At 50.2% G+C, this 16,933-nt stretch overlaps 2 protein-coding genes across 3 annotated transcripts in view; both read right to left on the reverse strand.

Moving 5' to 3' along the window:
- Positions 1 to 16,933, reverse strand: part of LOC310995830 (protein NLRC3-like) — a 58,652-nt gene that overhangs the window by 17,280 nt on the left and 24,439 nt on the right. The window lies entirely within an intron of this gene.
- On the reverse strand, positions 1,214 to 6,079 carry LOC310995825 (retrovirus-related Pol polyprotein from transposon 412; the record flags this gene model as incomplete). 2 transcript variants are annotated; one of them, XM_083984977.1, is made up of 2 exons in its annotated part: positions 1,214 to 1,642; positions 1,724 to 6,079. In XM_083984977.1, one exon carries the CDS (start codon positions 6,077 to 6,079, stop codon positions 2,042 to 2,044), a length of 4,038 nt encoding a protein of 1,345 aa, XP_083841103.1. In that variant the 3' UTR covers positions 1,214 to 1,642; positions 1,724 to 2,041. The 2 variants fall into 2 exon arrangements, with proteins under 2 accessions (XP_083841103.1, XP_083841102.1); XM_083984976.1 differs by having other exon boundaries at positions 1,216 to 1,449; positions 1,532 to 6,079.

Genomic DNA, 16,933 nt, shown 5'->3' on the forward strand with positions numbered 1-16,933 from the left:
GCTACAGTTTCCACCCAAGACGCTGAGGCCAACCCAGTCAGAAAACACATTGAATCTATGGACCTGTCTGCACTTTCTGACTTGGATCAGACAACAGTTAAGTCCATGCTATTGAAGCGTGAGAGTGCGTTTGCAGCTTCTGACCTAGACCTTGGTTGTACTAACCTTGTGACACATGATATCCCTTTACTTGACAACGCCCCAATTAGGCAGAGGTATAGGCGAATTCCTCCCTCTGACTATGATGAGGTTAGAGCCCACATACGTCACCTGTTAGACAGCCAAGTTATACGGGAAAGCTGTAGCCCCTATGCTTCTCCTATCGTCCTGGTAAGAAAGAAGAATGGTAGTTTGAGACTCTGCGTGGACTACAGACTGTTAAATGGCAAAACACGCAAGGATGCTTTTCCTCTACCAAGGATCGAGGAGTCCTTGTGTGGCAAGTGGAGGGTGGAAAAATGTACCAACAACGCCACCTGGGGAGTTTCGCCCCAGGAGATAGTTATAGATATTCTTAAAGGAAAATAGTTAATACGTTTCTCTCGTATATAAGGTCCTCACAGGTTCAATACCACGGGCAGAGACGGATTAGAAAAGTACAAAAATATTTTATTTGCAATTATCAACAACAGGTCACATCAAAACTGGCTGCATTTTACTTGGACTGGGGGCATGGAGGCAGGGGTGGACAGAACTGGGGTCGCTACGGCGGCCCAAAATCAAATCAAGGGGAGGAGTAACTAACCAAAAACACCCGTGGCACCACACACACACACACAAGGGGGTTCGTGAAGAAAAGACCACCACCAGGGATTGAGTCGCCGCCTTGGCCCTCAGCACCTGTCCACAAAGAAAAGAAACAAAATTATAAACCAGCCTCCCAGTTAATGCAGCGCTCGTGTCACCAACCTCTCTCTCTCACGCACGCACACACACACACACACACACACAATGTATTTTAAGTAAATAAGAAAACAAATCAAACCAAAATAACAAATGTTCATCAAACAAAATAAACAAAAGAATAAATGATGCTCGCCAAACGAAATAAACAAATAACTACAAAATAAATCTTTTCACAATAATGAATAAACTAAACAAATTCCTAAAGCAACAATCAAGCCCTGACACCAGCTCCGGGAGGAGCGTATCAATCACTCCGTCGTAGCTCAGGAGAGCCGAGGAGTCAGAGCAATTCCAGTGAGCCAAAACAGCAGCGGGTCCAGAAGATAGTGGCTTTAACAGTTTTTGGGCCTCACCAGCAGGGCATTACGGAGCACCGGGAGGCGTAGTCTAGGACAACAGAGCAGGACAGTACAATCAGCTGGGAGCGGCGGAACAGACTGAAACGAGGGGCGGACAACGCCAACTTACCACGTGAAGACAGAGCAACCACCGAAAGGCTTCCAGCAGGGCGAACCAGCCCCGTAGCCCCAGCAGTCCGCCACACTGCAGCAGAAACAACCATGTCACAGAACAATCGGCACGTGAATGAAAAGAGAAAGTAGCGGTGTGTTCTGACGCGCCTTACCCGTGCGCTGAAGGAGGGAACGTGCGTCTTTCTCTGGCACCACGCCAGAGACACTCCAATGCCGGCACAGCCAAACGGCTTCACCAATACCAACACCAGCAGCACGCCACACTGCAGCAGAAATAATCAGATCAACAAACAGTCGGGAGATGAGTGGAAGAGAAAGCAGCGGTGCGCATCAGTGCGCCTTACCTGTGCGCTTAGGGAAACAGCGTGCCTCTCCTGGCAACACGCCAGAGACGCTTCACTGCCGATGCAGCCACGTGGCTTCACAACGCCAACCCCAGCTCCGCTACACCAGGCCACAGCCACCACCACGGACGAGCGGAACGGGAAGAGAGCGCGCGCCAGGTAAAACCAGACTCCTATATAGAGGTGTATTCCCCGCCCATAAATCAGTGCACCAGAACAACACAGCGCCCCACTGTGAGGAGGAGTGAGCCGTGCTCCGGCCACATCTACCTCCACCTTTTGGATCGTCGACCCGACGATGGACAGAAGTCTCAAGAACTAACACCACGGTCTAAACACAACTGTTTGAGAATTAGACACGGGGTCTTGGGTAGCAGCATGGCCATGGAAACCAGCTGACCGAGGAAGATGGTGGACATTTGGATGACTGCCAGCAGTAGGACGAGTGGTTCGACGCAGCGAGTGTTGGCTGGTACTAGGCTGGTCAACTGGGAGCAGGGAAAAAGCTGGCCGTGATGAATCCCCATGATTCAAGGATGTTGCTGAGCTGGACGCAGCCTGGGGCGGTGTCGCAGCCGGGCCAGAAGGGGCATCAGGACTCACCACAAGTGGCGGCGCAGCAGTTGGTGGTGCAGAGGTCTCAGACACTAGAAACCAAAGGTCACTGCTGGAGGAGTCATCAGCAGAGGCTACCAACGGAGGCAAGGTTGGTGAAGATGGAACCGGAGGCAGAGCAACTACAACCTCAGGCTGGACCACAGCCTTCAACATGTCTCTGTGCACATTGCGGGTCCTATCCAGGTCATCAACAGGAGCCACTGTGTAGACTGCTCCCTCAGCAGCAGGAGCCCTCACAACCTGGTGGACCACGGAGCTCCAGAGGTCTTGGATCTTGTGTCGACCTCTCACACCATGGTCCCTCAAGTACACCAACTGGCCCACAGACAAAGGTGCAACCCGGACATGTTGATCGTGTCTCTGTTTACGTTTGTCAGCTGCAGCCAACAGCCGTCCACGTGCACCCTCAAAAGCAACTCGAAGTCGAGCTCGATGTTCAGCAACCCAGTCCTGTACCTCACCAGGCACTGGATCCTGAACACGACCAAGGAGGAAGTCCACCGGAAGACGAGGCTCCTGCCCAAACATCAAGTAAAAGGGTGACTCTCCGGTGCTCTGATGTGGTGTGGTGTTATAACAAAAGAGCACCTGTGGCAGACAAGAAGCCCAGTCCCGTTTGCGGGAAGCTGGCAAGGTACGCAGAAGGTTATGTAGGGTCCGGTTAAACCTTTCGCATTGGCCGTTCCCCGCTGGATGGTAGGGGGTAGTACGGGACTTGGCAACACCATACAAAGCGCAAAGCTGATAGATCAAGGAACTCTCGAAACTCCTGCCTTGGTCCGAATGCAGGCGACTTGGGACACCAAATTTATAGAACCATTCAGAGACCAAAACCTGGGCCACCGTTGAGGCCCGTTGGTCCCGGGTGGGGACAGCCACTGTAAATTTACTGAACACATCAGTCAAAACTAAAACATTTTCAAGTCCATTGCGAGAGGGCTCAAGCAACGTGAAATCAATGGCCAAGATCTCGTTTGGCCGGGATGCAAGTAGGTGGCCCATATGACTATGTGGAACCTGCCCTGAGTCTTTGGAGACTTGGCAGCGCTCACACCGCTGGACCCAGTTCTTAACATCCGAAGACATCCCTGGCCAATAGCAACGTTGCCAAACCAACTCAGTTGTCCTCTCTATGCCCTGGTGGCCATGGTCCTGATGGAGTTGATGCAGCGTTTCCTGCTTGAGCACAGCAGGCAAGACAAGTTGAAAGAACTCTTCACCGCCGTCAGGACGAAAGACCCGGCGGAAGAGCACGCCATCTTCTTTGACCAGGCGGTCCCATTGACGCAAAAGTGCAATTGCTGACTGGGAAAGCTGCCGCCTCTCAACTGAGGTGGGAAGGGACCCACGGTTCCAAAAAAACAACACCTCCTTCAGCAGAGGATCATCCTCTTGCATACAGCGGAGATCAGATGCAGAGTGGGATGGAAGAATGGAAATCAACGACTGAGTAGCAGACACAACAGGACCTGACTGGGCACTTTGCTGAATGCTGCTGGGGATCAAAGTGCCAGGCCAAGATGGAGGGGCCAAGTGGGGGACAGACACATACTGTCGTGACAGTGCGTCTGCGTTCCTGTTGCTGCGCCCAGAACGATATTTGATTTCAAGATCGAAGGAAGCGAGCTCCGCAGCCCATCTATGCTCTGCAGCTCCAAGTTTAGCGGACCGAAGGTGGCTCAACGGGTTATTGTCTGTGTACACAACACATTTGTGCCCCAACAAATATTCCCGGAACTTCTCCGTCACGGCCCACTTGAGCGCAAGAAATTCTAGCTTCATAGAGCTGTAGTTGGACATGTTGCGCTCAGTGGGCCGGAGACCCCTGCTGGCGAAAGCCACCGGTCTCACACCACTGTCCGTCTCTTGTGAAAGTACCGCCCCGAGCCCACTGTGGCTGGCATCGGTCTCAAGAATGAACGGGCGTGAAAAGTCCGCGTAGGCCAGTACTGGGGCGGAGACCAGTTTAGCCTTCAGAGCTTGGAAGCCCTCTTCACACTGAGGCGTCCAGGCGGCCCCCAGTGTCTGGCCCGACCCCTTTCTTGACTTGGTGCCAGCAAGATTGGCTACTAACTGATGCAAGGGCTTGGCCAGCTTGGCGAAACCATCGACAAAGCGCCGATAATAGCTGGCGAAACCCAAAAAAGAGCGCACTTCCGAGATGTGACTGGGGCGCTGCCAACTGGCCACAGCCTCAATTTTCTTTGGGTCTGTCGCCACTCCCTGACTCGAGATGACATGGCCCAAGTACGATACCTGTTGTTGGAAAAATGCACACTTCTCCGCCTTGGCTTTAAGGCCTTCTCTCTGAAGCCGCCCGAGCACCATCTCCAGCCGCTGCAGGTGTTGTTCAACAGAAGATGAAAAGATAATGATGTCGTCGAGGTAAAGCAGCAGGGACTGACCCTGCTGATCGCCAAACATCCGCTGCATCAGTCGCTGGAAAGTGCTCGGGGCGTTACAGAGGCCGAAGGGCATCCGATTGAACTCAAAAAGACCAAAGGGGGTGCAAAAGGCGGTCTTGGAGCGGTCCTGTTCAGCCATTGGCACCTGATTGTACCCGCTGGCCAGGTCGAGGGTAGAAAACCAGCGGGCCCCTGAAAGTGTGTCCAAGCTCTCCTCAATACGAGGCAGTGGGAAGGCATCCTTTCTGGTCTTACTATTGAGGAGCCTATAGTCCACACACAGCCGCAAGCCCCCGTCCTTTTTCCTCACCAACACAATGGGAGACGCATAAGGGCTGCTGCTCTCACGGATGACTTGTGACTCAAGAAGCTGGTTAATGTGCGTCTTCACTGCCTCATATTCTGAGGGAGGGATGCGGCGATACCTCTGCCGGACAGGGACATCATCGAGCAGAGGTATGTCATGTGAGATGAGGTTGGTGCACCCCAAATCCCCCTCATTAGCTGCAAAGACTGAGTCATACCTGTCCAGTAAAGACCTCACACTGGCCTGTTCCTGCTCAGTTAAAGCCGATGGATCCAATGACCCGACCCTATCGAGGACCGAGGGGGTGGCTGCCTGGGAGGATACCGTGGCCACGGTTGACCCCACCTCAGTTACCCCTGCAGGCAAGCTGACAACCTGAGCAGTATTCAAGACACCAAGATTAGTCCGGGGGTAAAGGAGGACCTCTGCTTCACCAACATTCACCACTGGAACACTCACAGTACCATGAACAACCTTCAACATGCACGGGGACGCCAACAGCCCGGCTGGTAACCCAGACCCAGGAGGCTCAAATAAAACACTCTGACCGGAAAACTGTTCTGGACAGGTAGCAGTGACCATCTTCATCATTCCCCCAGGTATACGCACTACCCGCTTGCCTCGGACCTTTACGGTACCAGTGAGGCTCGAGATAACCTGGTCTGAAGACTGGTGACACTGCTGAAGAGCAGCCACAACTGGACTAGGTGCCCCTGACACAGAGGGTGACTCGAACAAGGAAGACCCGAACAGACCAAAAAGCTCTTGATAACATCTACGGATTACATTCATCCCTAGGATTCCAGGGACAGAAGATGAAGCTCCAGGGGGGTCTTTCACAACAAGTATCCCACAACAGGGCATCACTTTGCCACACAGTTCCACATCAAGTTCCAAGTAACCAATGTATGGGATGGCTAGGCCATTAGCCGCACGCAGCTGTAGCCACTGACAAGAACGAAGGCGGTCATGGCCCCATGGCTCAAACTGGGCCAAAAAGAGACTTTCGGTAATGGTGGATACCATGGAACCAGTATCCACCAAGCACTCTACACTAATCCCCCCAATAGACACATTAATGTTTGGGCAAGGGGCAATCAGCTCAACTGCAGCACCTGGCTGTGAGCCTGTGGACTTCCCAACTGAGCTGTGGCTCGGCAGCTCAGCGGTCTTCAGTTTCCCGACTGCTGGAAAGAACGAGAAGACATGACAGCATGTGGGTTGAAAGCAGTGACAGAGTTAGCACGCCGGCGGGGAGGAACCCGCTCACCATCACACTCATGGGCAAAATGGCCAGGCTGTTGACACCTCCTGCAAATGACAGGGCCAGAACGGGACACTGGACCCAATGGAGGAGGGGCCTGTAGAGAAGCTACCGTCTTGGCAAGTTGATTCAGCTGCTCTTGCTGACGCTTCAAGAGATCCATTACTGCTCCCAATCCTGGCTCCTGAGGAGTGACCTGAGGGGCTTGATGGAGACGGCCCTGTACTCCATACTGGAGGCCATAAGATGTTGGCAGTGAAGAACTGCGACCCCTAGTGCCACCTGGAAGACCTTCCCTCTCCCATCTAATTGCCTCAGTCCGCAGGGCCAACAGGGTGATGGTGGGCTGGCGACGGACTAGCTGCTTAAGCTCCCGACGGAGGGAGCAGTCAAGGACATGCTCTATAAACTGGTCTCTGACAAGAATATCAGCGTTGGGCATTCTCTCAGGTGCCTGACGCTCAACCTGTGCCATTAAAGCCATAAGAGCTAATGAGAATTCCTGCAGTGTTTCACCTTCCTGTTGGTGCCGAGAAAAGAAAGCCTGTTGAAGGGTGACATAAGACTGGCTACAACCATAGAGCTCCTTTAAGATGGCAATAATTTGAGCTGGATCTCTCTGTTCCTCACCAGAGCGAAACTTAATCTCTTCCTTCGCCTCTCCCTCCAAATGATCAAAGATAAACAATGCCTCTTCTGCCGCAGGAAGGCGCCGAGCACGCACGCACGCTTGGACCTCTTCTGTCCACTCAACAATACCTAAGCCCGATTTACCATTGAACATAGGACACTTACGGTCTCTTGGGATCACCACCAACCGTTCTGCAACAGCAGCTGTGACGCCAGCAGCGGGGGCAGGGCCAGCCGGACCAGAGGAGGCCGAAGCAGCCCCACCAGAGCCCCCCGGGGAAGCAGCACGCTCCTGGTGGAGTCGCTCGTTGTCCGCCGTAAGCTGCAGCACCAATTCCCTAAGCCGCTGCATCTCCTCCTCCATGTTGCCTGAAAGACAGCTATACAAGATCGTACGAAAACTCGAACACTGGACTAAGCACTGCTGTTTTGGCTCTAACGCTGTACAAATACTGGCTCTCAATAAAAAAAAAAAGAAAGAACAGAAAATTGAATAATAAATCCAAATGACAAAAAAATTTGCGTCTCTGCCCCTTTAATTGTGGTATCCTGCCAACAACGCCAAGTTTGTGGCAAGTGGAGGGTGGAAAAATGTACCAACAACGCCACCTGGGGAGTTTCGCCCCAGGAGATAGTTATAGATATTCTTAAAGGAAAATAGTTAATACGTTTCTCTCGTATATAAGGTCCTCACAGGTTCAATACCACGGGCAGAGACGGATTAGAAAAGTACAAAAATATTTTATTTGCAATTATCAACAACAGGTCACATCAAAACTGGCTGCATTTTACTTGGACTGGGGGCATGGAGGCAGGGGTGGACAGAACTGGGGTCGCTACGGCGGCCCAAAATCAAATCAAGGGGAGGAGTAACTAACCAAAAACACCCGTGGCACCACACACACACACACAAGGGGGTTCGTGAAGAAAAGACCACCACCAGGGATTGAGTCGCCGCCTTGGCCCTCAGCACCTGTCCACAAAGAAAAGAAACAAAATTATAAACCAGCCTCCCAGTTAATGCAGCGCTCGTGTCACCAACCTCTCTCTCTCACGCACGCACACACACACACACACACACACAATGTATTTTAAGTAAATAAGAAAACAAATCAAACCAAAATAACAAATGTTCATCAAACAAAATAAACAAAAGAATAAATGATGCTCGCCAAACGAAATAAACAAATAACTACAAAATAAATCTTTTCACAATAATGAATAAACTAAACAAATTCCTAAAGCAACAATCAAGCCCTGACACCAGCTCCGGGAGGAGCGTATCAATCACTCCGTCGTAGCTCAGGAGAGCCGAGGAGTCAGAGCAATTCCAGTGAGCCAAAACAGCAGCGGGTCCAGAAGATAGTGGCTTTAACAGTTTTTGGGCCTCACCAGCAGGGCATTACGGAGCACCGGGAGGCGTAGTCTAGGACAACAGAGCAGGACAGTACAATCAGCTGGGAGCGGCGGAACAGACTGAAACGAGGGGCGGACAACGCCAACTTACCACGTGAAGACAGAGCAACCACCGAAAGGCTTCCAGCAGGGCGAACCAGCCCCGTAGCCCCAGCAGTCCGCCACACTGCAGCAGAAACAACCATGTCACAGAACAATCGGCACGTGAATGAAAAGAGAAAGTAGCGGTGTGTTCTGACGCGCCTTACCCGTGCGCTGAAGGAGGGAACGTGCGTCTTTCTCTGGCACCACGCCAGAGACACTCCAATGCCGGCACAGCCAAACGGCTTCACCAATACCAACACCAGCAGCACGCCACACTGCAGCAGAAATAATCAGATCAACAAACAGTCGGGAGATGAGTGGAAGAGAAAGCAGCGGTGCGCATCAGTGCGCCTTACCTGTGCGCTTAGGGAAACAGCGTGCCTCTCCTGGCAACACGCCAGAGACGCTTCACTGCCGATGCAGCCACGTGGCTTCACAACGCCAACCCCAGCTCCGCTACACCAGGCCACAGCCACCACCACGGACGAGCGGAACGGGAAGAGAGCGCGCGCCAGGTAAAACCAGACTCCTATATAGAGGTGTATTCCCCGCCCATAAATCAGTGCACCAGAACAACACAGCGCCCCACTGTGAGGAGGAGTGAGCCGTGCTCCGGCCACACTTGGATGCTCTGTCCGGAGCTCAGTGGTTCTCCACGATTGATTTAGCCAGTGGTTACCATCAGGTTGCAGTCACGGAACAAGATAAAATGAAAACTGCATTCTGCACTCCTTTCGGCCTATTCGAGTTTCAAAGGATGCCGTTTGGTTTATGTAATGCTCCGAGTACATTTCAGAGACTGATGGAGAGGATGTTTGGCGACCAACACTGTCGCTCTCTGCTCTTGTATCTCGACGATGTTGTTGTTTTCTCCTCTACAGTGGACGAGCACCTCAGCCGCCTGGATCTAGTTCTGGGACGTTTCCAGAAAGAGGGCTTAAAGGTCAACCTGGAGAAGTGTTGTTTTTTTCAACAGCAAGTGAAGTATTTGGGACATGTAGTCTCTGCTGCAGGTGTCTCTACAGATCCCCAGAAGATTGCAGCAGTAGCTGAGTGGACAAGACCAAGTACAGTGACAGAACTCAGGTCATTCTTGGGTTTCTCTAGTTACTACAGACGTTTTGTCGAGGGGTTTGCCAAGCTGGTTTCCCCTCTCCATAAAGTGGTTGCTGATCTCACAGGGAAGAAGAATCGCAGAGGTCGGGGAATTGCCCTGCATGATGCCTGGACCCAACAGTGTGAACACAGCTTCAAAGAGCTCAAGGAAAGGTTGGTGTCTTCGCCTGTATTAGCTTATGCTAACTTCAGCCTTCCTTTTATTTTAGAGGTGGATGCCAGTCACGAAGGTCTGGGGGCAGTACTCTCTCAGGAGCAGGGTGGGAAAGTCAGACCCATCGCCTACGCCAGCCGCAGCCTCTACCCTGCAGAAAAGAACTACAGCTCTATGAAACTCGAGTTCTTGGCTATGAAATGGGCCATGGTACACAAGTTCCGTGAGTATCTGTTGGGCCACAAGTGCACAGTATGGACTGATAACAATCCCCTCAGTCACCTAAACACTGCTAAATTGGGAGCTACAGAACAACGCTGGGTGGCTGAGTTAGCGGTTTTTGATTACACTGTCCGGTACCGCCCGGGGCGTAACAACCAGAACGCTGATGCCCTATCTCGGCAGCGTCTGCCCCAGGGAGGGGTAGTAACTGGTTCAACACGCCCTGGGACTCCTGTACCAGAGATGGTCCAGACAGCTGTTGTGAATGCAAGGTCTATTGCCCAACATGCTATTTCTGCTGCTCCAGAGCGATCAACCGATGACCTGATAGCACTGCAGAGAGTCGACCCTGCTATTGGTGCCGTCCTCCTCTTCTTCCAGCAACAACGGATGCCAGGCCATGCAGAAAAGCAGAGACTTCACCCTGCAGCATTGGGGCTGTTACGCCAGTGGGATCGACTCACAATGAGGAACGGGCTGCTACACAGGGTGCACCAACGGCCTGATGGTGGAGAGAGGGTGTACCAGCTGGTGCTTCCAGAGAGCCTGAGGAGGGAAGTATTCCAGCAACTGCACACCCATCACGGTCATCAAGGCATCGAGCGCACTACGGAGCTGATCCATCAAAGGTGCTATTGGCCAGGTATGGGCAAAACTATTAAAGAGTGGTGCCAAACATGTGAGAGATGCAGTGTAGCAAAAGATACGCTGCCAAGGGTCCGAGCACCTATGGGGCATTTGTTGGCCTCGAGACCCAATGAAATATTGGCTATTGACTTTTCATTTCTCGAGCCAGCTAGAGACGGGAGGGAACAAGTGTTAGTGATGACTGACGTTTTCTCCAAGTTTACTCAGGTTGTCCCTACTAGGGACCAGCGGGCCTCTACAGTGGCAGATGTGATAACAAAGGAGTGGTTCTACAAGTACGGTGTCCCAGCACGGCTTCACTCAGACCAGGGCCGCAGTTTTGAAAACATGATTATCCAACAGTTGTGCGAGCTGTACAACATTAAGAAGTCCAGAACCACACCCTATCATCCCCAAGGAAACGGCCAATGTGAACGCTTCAACCGAACCCTCCATGATCTCCTCCGCACCTTGTCAGCAGAACAGAAACAAAGATGGCCAGAATATCTTCAACAGGTTCTGTTCAGCTATAATACTACACCCCACCAAACCACAGGTCAGTCTCCTTTCTTGTTAATGTTTGGTAGGGAACCCCAGCTGCCTGTAGATTTCCTGCTTGGTCGGGTGGAGGAGCCAGCCTCAGGGGAAGTCTGCAATTGGGTTCGAGAGCATCAGCGACGACTACAGGTGGCCGTGGAGAGTGCCCGGGACAAGATGAAACGGGCTGCAACACAGCGGAAAGACAGGGCAGACCAGCAAGCTCAGCAGGAAGTATTGCCAGTGGGTCAGCATGTCTATCTACGGGACCATTCCCACAGAGGAAGAAATAAAATCCAGGACACCTGGGCCCCCACAGTTTTGCAAGTGGTGAGACCTCCTGAGAGAGGAGGAGCAGTGTACACTGTCGCCCCACAACATAAGTTGACAGAGGTACGCCAGGTACATCGTTCTATGCTTAAACCTGTGTCTGTTCTTGAGGCCCCCCTCAGCCCGATAGCAGAACGTAATCTAGCTACCGTAAGCCCTGATACGGAGATGGGGGGACTGTGGGTGGCAGTGAGACACACATCTGGACCAGAGGCTTCTCAGCCTGCCAGTGGGCAGACCCCACCTGAAGTGGATCCAATGCTCCATGCTATAGCATCTACAGCGGTTTCACCTGAGGCCCCTGCCGGTACCAGTTCCCGATCAACACCTTGCCCAGAGATGGCAAGGAGGACTACCCGTGAGACAGCTGGTAAACATTCCAACCCCCATCATTTGCCAGCGACGGTAAGGAGTACAGCGCATGGGGCTACAAATTCCCAGATAATTGGTTTTAGTGGTTCCACCCCAACACTGTTTAGACCTTGGTCTTAGTAAAATTGTCGGGCCGCCAATTTAAGAACCCAGGGGCAGAATGTGACCGGTAGGAAGTTTGTCCCTAGCCAGACACCGTAGGGAGGTCAGCCCCTCCCACTTCCTCATTCCCAAATTGCTATCAGTATATAAACACACCAGCAAGCAGGACAGACCTCTCCTCTGCTGCTGCGTCCCCATTTCTCCCCCCTCCCGGTGTGATTGTTGGATGTCTTTCTGTGGTAGGCAGGTGTTTTAAATATTGGTGCAAGATGTCATTATTGTGGTTATGTGCATTTTTATGTTTAGTTTAGTTTGTTTCTAGGTTCTGTTGCTGTTTGATGTAAACCTCGCTCCCACATAGAGCCGTACATCTCGAACCTGTATGCCATGAGGTAAAGCAACAGTTTATTTTGTTTTGGATTGTTTGGCAGGATGTTGTTCACTTAATTTGTTTCTTTCTTTTTTTTACTGACAGACTGCCACTGCTGTTTTGTTTACATTGATTTGTTTGTATTTATTTGTTTGATGAGTACATTTTGTTAGCCTCTATTCCTTTTTTTTCTATTTTCCCCCAAGAAATAATAATGATAAATGATTGTTGCAGCAGTACATGTAAGGTTTTAATCTGTTTTCTATCTTTGTGAGCGCTGCAGGACTGGCGACGGCGTGGTCGCCCTGACAGTGGAGGGACTGGTGGTTCAGAGGGGGACAGCTCTCCACTCCGACACACCTCCACTTCGACACCCCGCTGTTACGAAATACCCCCACTTCGAAACACCGCTACTCCGACACCCCCTCCTCCCCCCCGCAGCTGTCCAAGGTGCTGAACCGCGTGACGTTGTTTACATTCTGCTTTGTGGCTTGTCTGTGAAACGTGCTGCTCAGAGACTGGGCAGATCTGTCCCACTTTCTCCCCGACACAGTAAAAGAAATACACTTTTTTTCTTTTTCTCCACCCCTCTGATCCGCTCGAGCGCGGCTGAAGCCGGCTTGAGCTCACACGGGCGCGAGGCTGCTGCAGCCGCCACTCGCGCTGACAGCTGACTGAGGGAGATGCTTTGGTTGGGTTTAGGCAATGAAGAAAGGAGTTGGTTAAGTTTAGTAAAAAGACCAGGTAGAGGCTAGACAGGCTAAGCATAATGAACATTATATGTCATTAATATTGCAGTTAATTATGCACATGATCCGTTTGACCCCAAAAAGGAAAAAAGGATCAATGCGCACTGCGCACTGGGGGTTTCCCCCAATAGCCTTTTCGGAGTAGCGGGGTCTTTAGAAAAAATAGAAAACCCCGCTATTACGATGAATGGAAGTCTATTGTCGGAAAGACGGGGCTTCGGAAAGGCGGGGTGTAACCGGTTCAGAGTTCTCACCCGAGCTTCACACTCCCCCTGTGTGTTTGGTAATTTTGCATGCCCCCCAGTTTATATATATTTTTGTAGGTTTGGGTATACTTTTGCTGTGTGTGCCTGTGCATGTGTTGAGCACGAAGTAGGGTGAGTGCTCTGGCCCTGTAGAATTTGTCCCTCCCTCGATGGTGGCTTCGCCTAGCCATCTTGTAAAACTCCTTCTACTGACTTATGTTATTTAGAGACCATTATATTAAAGTGCTTTTTAAATATTCCTGCTGCTCTTATCAGAAACTGCTGAATTTGTATATAATAAAAGCTGTAATCTTGGGGGAATCATTTGTCTCTGTCCGTCCTTATCGTTGTCACTTGCATCATTACTTTTAAACTTACCTGACTCAGGTTACACATGTACTAACTGATACAACTTTGCCAAAACGTATGCGTTCATTGGTTTGATACCTGTCAGAGCCCCGTGATCTTACATCTCTGCATTTCCTCACGTCTGGGTAATTCTGTAACAGTTTTTCAGCCGTGTTAAAAGTATTTTACGCGCCGTTACGCACGGCACACGTCTGTCCTGCAGTGCGCTCCGTTGGCTCCTCTCCTCTCCACCTGGCTGCTCAGCTCCGTCTCTCAGTCCCGGTCCCAGACTGAGAGACATAAACGCTGCCTTCACCCGTCTTTGATCCCTCTGGTCAGTGGTCAGAGCGTTTAGATCCGTGTGTCCCACCTGAGCTCTCTATTAATCCACTCGATCATGGGCGGCACACACACACACACACACACACACACACACACACACACACACACACACACATATTATAGGTGTGTGATTGTGGCTGCAGCTGCTGCCTGTTCGTCACTATATGACGATTTGGGCCCTGTAGCGATTTGTGTTCATTTATCTAAACAGAGCGCGAGCGAGATGAACACACATGCTGTCATTGTAACCTATGTGTGACAGTTGAGGTTCCTGTCACTATGCCTCCAATTGATCATGTGCCCTGGCCACTTGGCCAAAGGGATGTCCCTTTGGGTGACTGGCAAGCGCGCGTGACTCTTACCCGGGAGGTGTGGGTTCAATCCCCGCCCGGGCCCTCTTCACCTTGCCACATTCTGGCGTTGTTGGCAGGATCCATGTAGCACTAGGGGTGGGTCCATGGATTCCTAATGTGTGGCAGCCTGCGCGGAAGCACGAGGACGTGCTTGTGAAAAGAGGGGGAGAGATGTGACAGTTGAGGTTCCTGTCACTATGCCTCCAATTGATCATGTGCCCTGGCCACTTGGCCAAGGGGATGTCCCTTTGGGTGACTGGCAAGCGCGCATGACTCTTCCCCGGGAGGTGTGGGTTCAATCCCCGCCCGGGCCCTCTTCACCTTGCCACATATGCATCGGATCAAATGTCATTCTGTCCCTTCGTCCGTCCAGCTCTGTCCACTCTCTCCATGGCGGAAACGATTACCACGCGCAAATACGCATACGTCAGTCCGACTGCCCACAAGTCCGACGGCTCATTTCTCCGACTACCCATTCTACAGTGTTGAGGTTAGGTTTAGGGTAAGGTTAAGGGTTAGGGCTACTTAAGTCGGAGAAGTGGGAGGTCGGACTGATGACGCAAAAATAAAGAAATGTATGGTCGGAGTCGGAGAAATGGGTAGTCGGACAGACGTCATGCGCCCGCACAAAACCTTCATTTACATATTGTGGTTTGCACGTGTTTTCATTTAGCGGGTTACTCTTAGTAGATCACCTGTTTTGCGTGCACTAACCAAACACGCAATATTTTAGCGGGTGCAAACAATTTAGCGCCCGTTATCTGGGACCTTAGTAAATCCGGCCCTAAGTGCCCCCTGTTGGTTATATTACAATGCCTTCTTCAGATCTTCAGAAAAAATCTGAAGAAGGCCAAAATGTAATTTTCATATTAAAAGAATCTTACATATGGAGCCAAGAGTGTGCTACACTTTTCAGTTTACACTTTCAGTGATCAGCACCTCCCAAATAACCATTGGTGTGCGTTACCACTCTTTTCAGAGATCAGACCTGAACCATCATAATATTTTAATCTCCGTCCTCTCCCTGTTTCAGGACTCTGCTGTAGAAGAGAAAATCATGGACGTCGTCGAAGTCTCCTCACCAATCACGGTCTGTGGAGAATCTGGGCCTTCCATGTTGTTGTTGTTGTACTGTACAAAACGAACATCTGCTGATTGTTACTTTGGTGTCACATCACACTCAATGATTTTTACAAACCATCTTTGATCCTGTTGTGATTGTGAAATCACAACAAGTATATGAATGGAAAATTTGCTTTTGGAAGATGCAATACCTATTTCGATGTTTGATGTTCTGATTGACTGAGACTAACAAAACACTGAGACTAATACTTTTATTGTGAAAAGACAGGAAAATCTTAAAGGGACAGTATGGGACTTTATTGGCTTTTTATTGACAAAAATCAAATATCGCTTTCATAAATACGTATTTCACTGAAGTGGAATCGCGCCCGCATACAAACGAGCGCTTTCTCGTACCTTAGAATGAGATGTTACAAGTCGTTACAAACATACAGGGGGGGGTTCACCGAACCTTCTCTGCCATGTTGAATCGCCATGTTTTACGTTCAGTGTCACCGTGGCTGTAAGTAACCTCAAACTCGGGCCGCCGGAGCTTCTCGGCTCGGGGAGAAAGTTTTCCAGACAGCGCCTGTTAAAACTGTCACCACCGTGTAGCTAGTGTGAGGAAGGACGGAGGCATTGGTGTTGCCTTCAGGTGCAGTCAGACACCTGAATGACGCCGTGAGTGACGCCGTCGGCAAACCAACTGGATGTTATTTTACTCGACGAGAGAAAGCCGGTAAAACGTGGGTCAGGTAAACAATACGACATCACCATGACAACATATTGTCACGCCTGTATTGTTTTGCCTCGTGCTGGCGGACCGTTTGTTTACATAGAGGCTTGTTTATCCTGATACATGCAGCGTGTGTTGTTTTTCTGACTTCTGCCCGAGTTTACGTAAACGCAACAGCAAGAATACGTGCCGACATGCAACCGCACCGCTAGATGGGGGTAAATCTCACATACTGTCCCTTTAAGTCAACTTGTTTTTTTTTTTACCCCGTAATAAACAATGCTTCCATCTTTTTTTTATATTCTTCTTTTAGTATGCAAACAATACACATGTGCCAAATAGGCATAAGAACATAACATGCATAACATACCACAACATGATGAGGATTTGAGTTTTAGGTACGAGACATTATAGTTTTACATACCTATGTAACCCTTGCTAAAATAATGGATGTATTTTGATGACAATATACAATGTACAGATTAATAATTCATAAAAGTTTATTACGTGTTGAAATGTTTTTCTTTAGTATAAATATGGTTAAAATACAGGACAATTAAAAAAATGTAAAAATAAGTGATATTTCAGTCATTTTCCTCAATTTGCACATTTTAATTATTTCATTCCATGATGTCAGTGAGCAATTATGCAAGGGTTGTTGGGGTCTGAGAGGTGATTGGTTCATGAGGGATTGCCCACTTAATAATTAGCCAGTAATCCCTTCCGCATTGACATTAAAAGGAAAACAAAGAAGTTAGTTGATTTTTTAATCTTTGCTCAATAAGTCATGTTGATTTAAACCAGGGATTGGCAACTGGCGG

The sequence above is a fragment of the Trachurus trachurus genome, assembly GCF_905171665.1.
Source record: "Trachurus trachurus genome assembly, chromosome: 13".
NCBI lineage: Eukaryota > Metazoa > Chordata > Actinopteri > Carangiformes > Carangidae > Trachurus > Trachurus trachurus.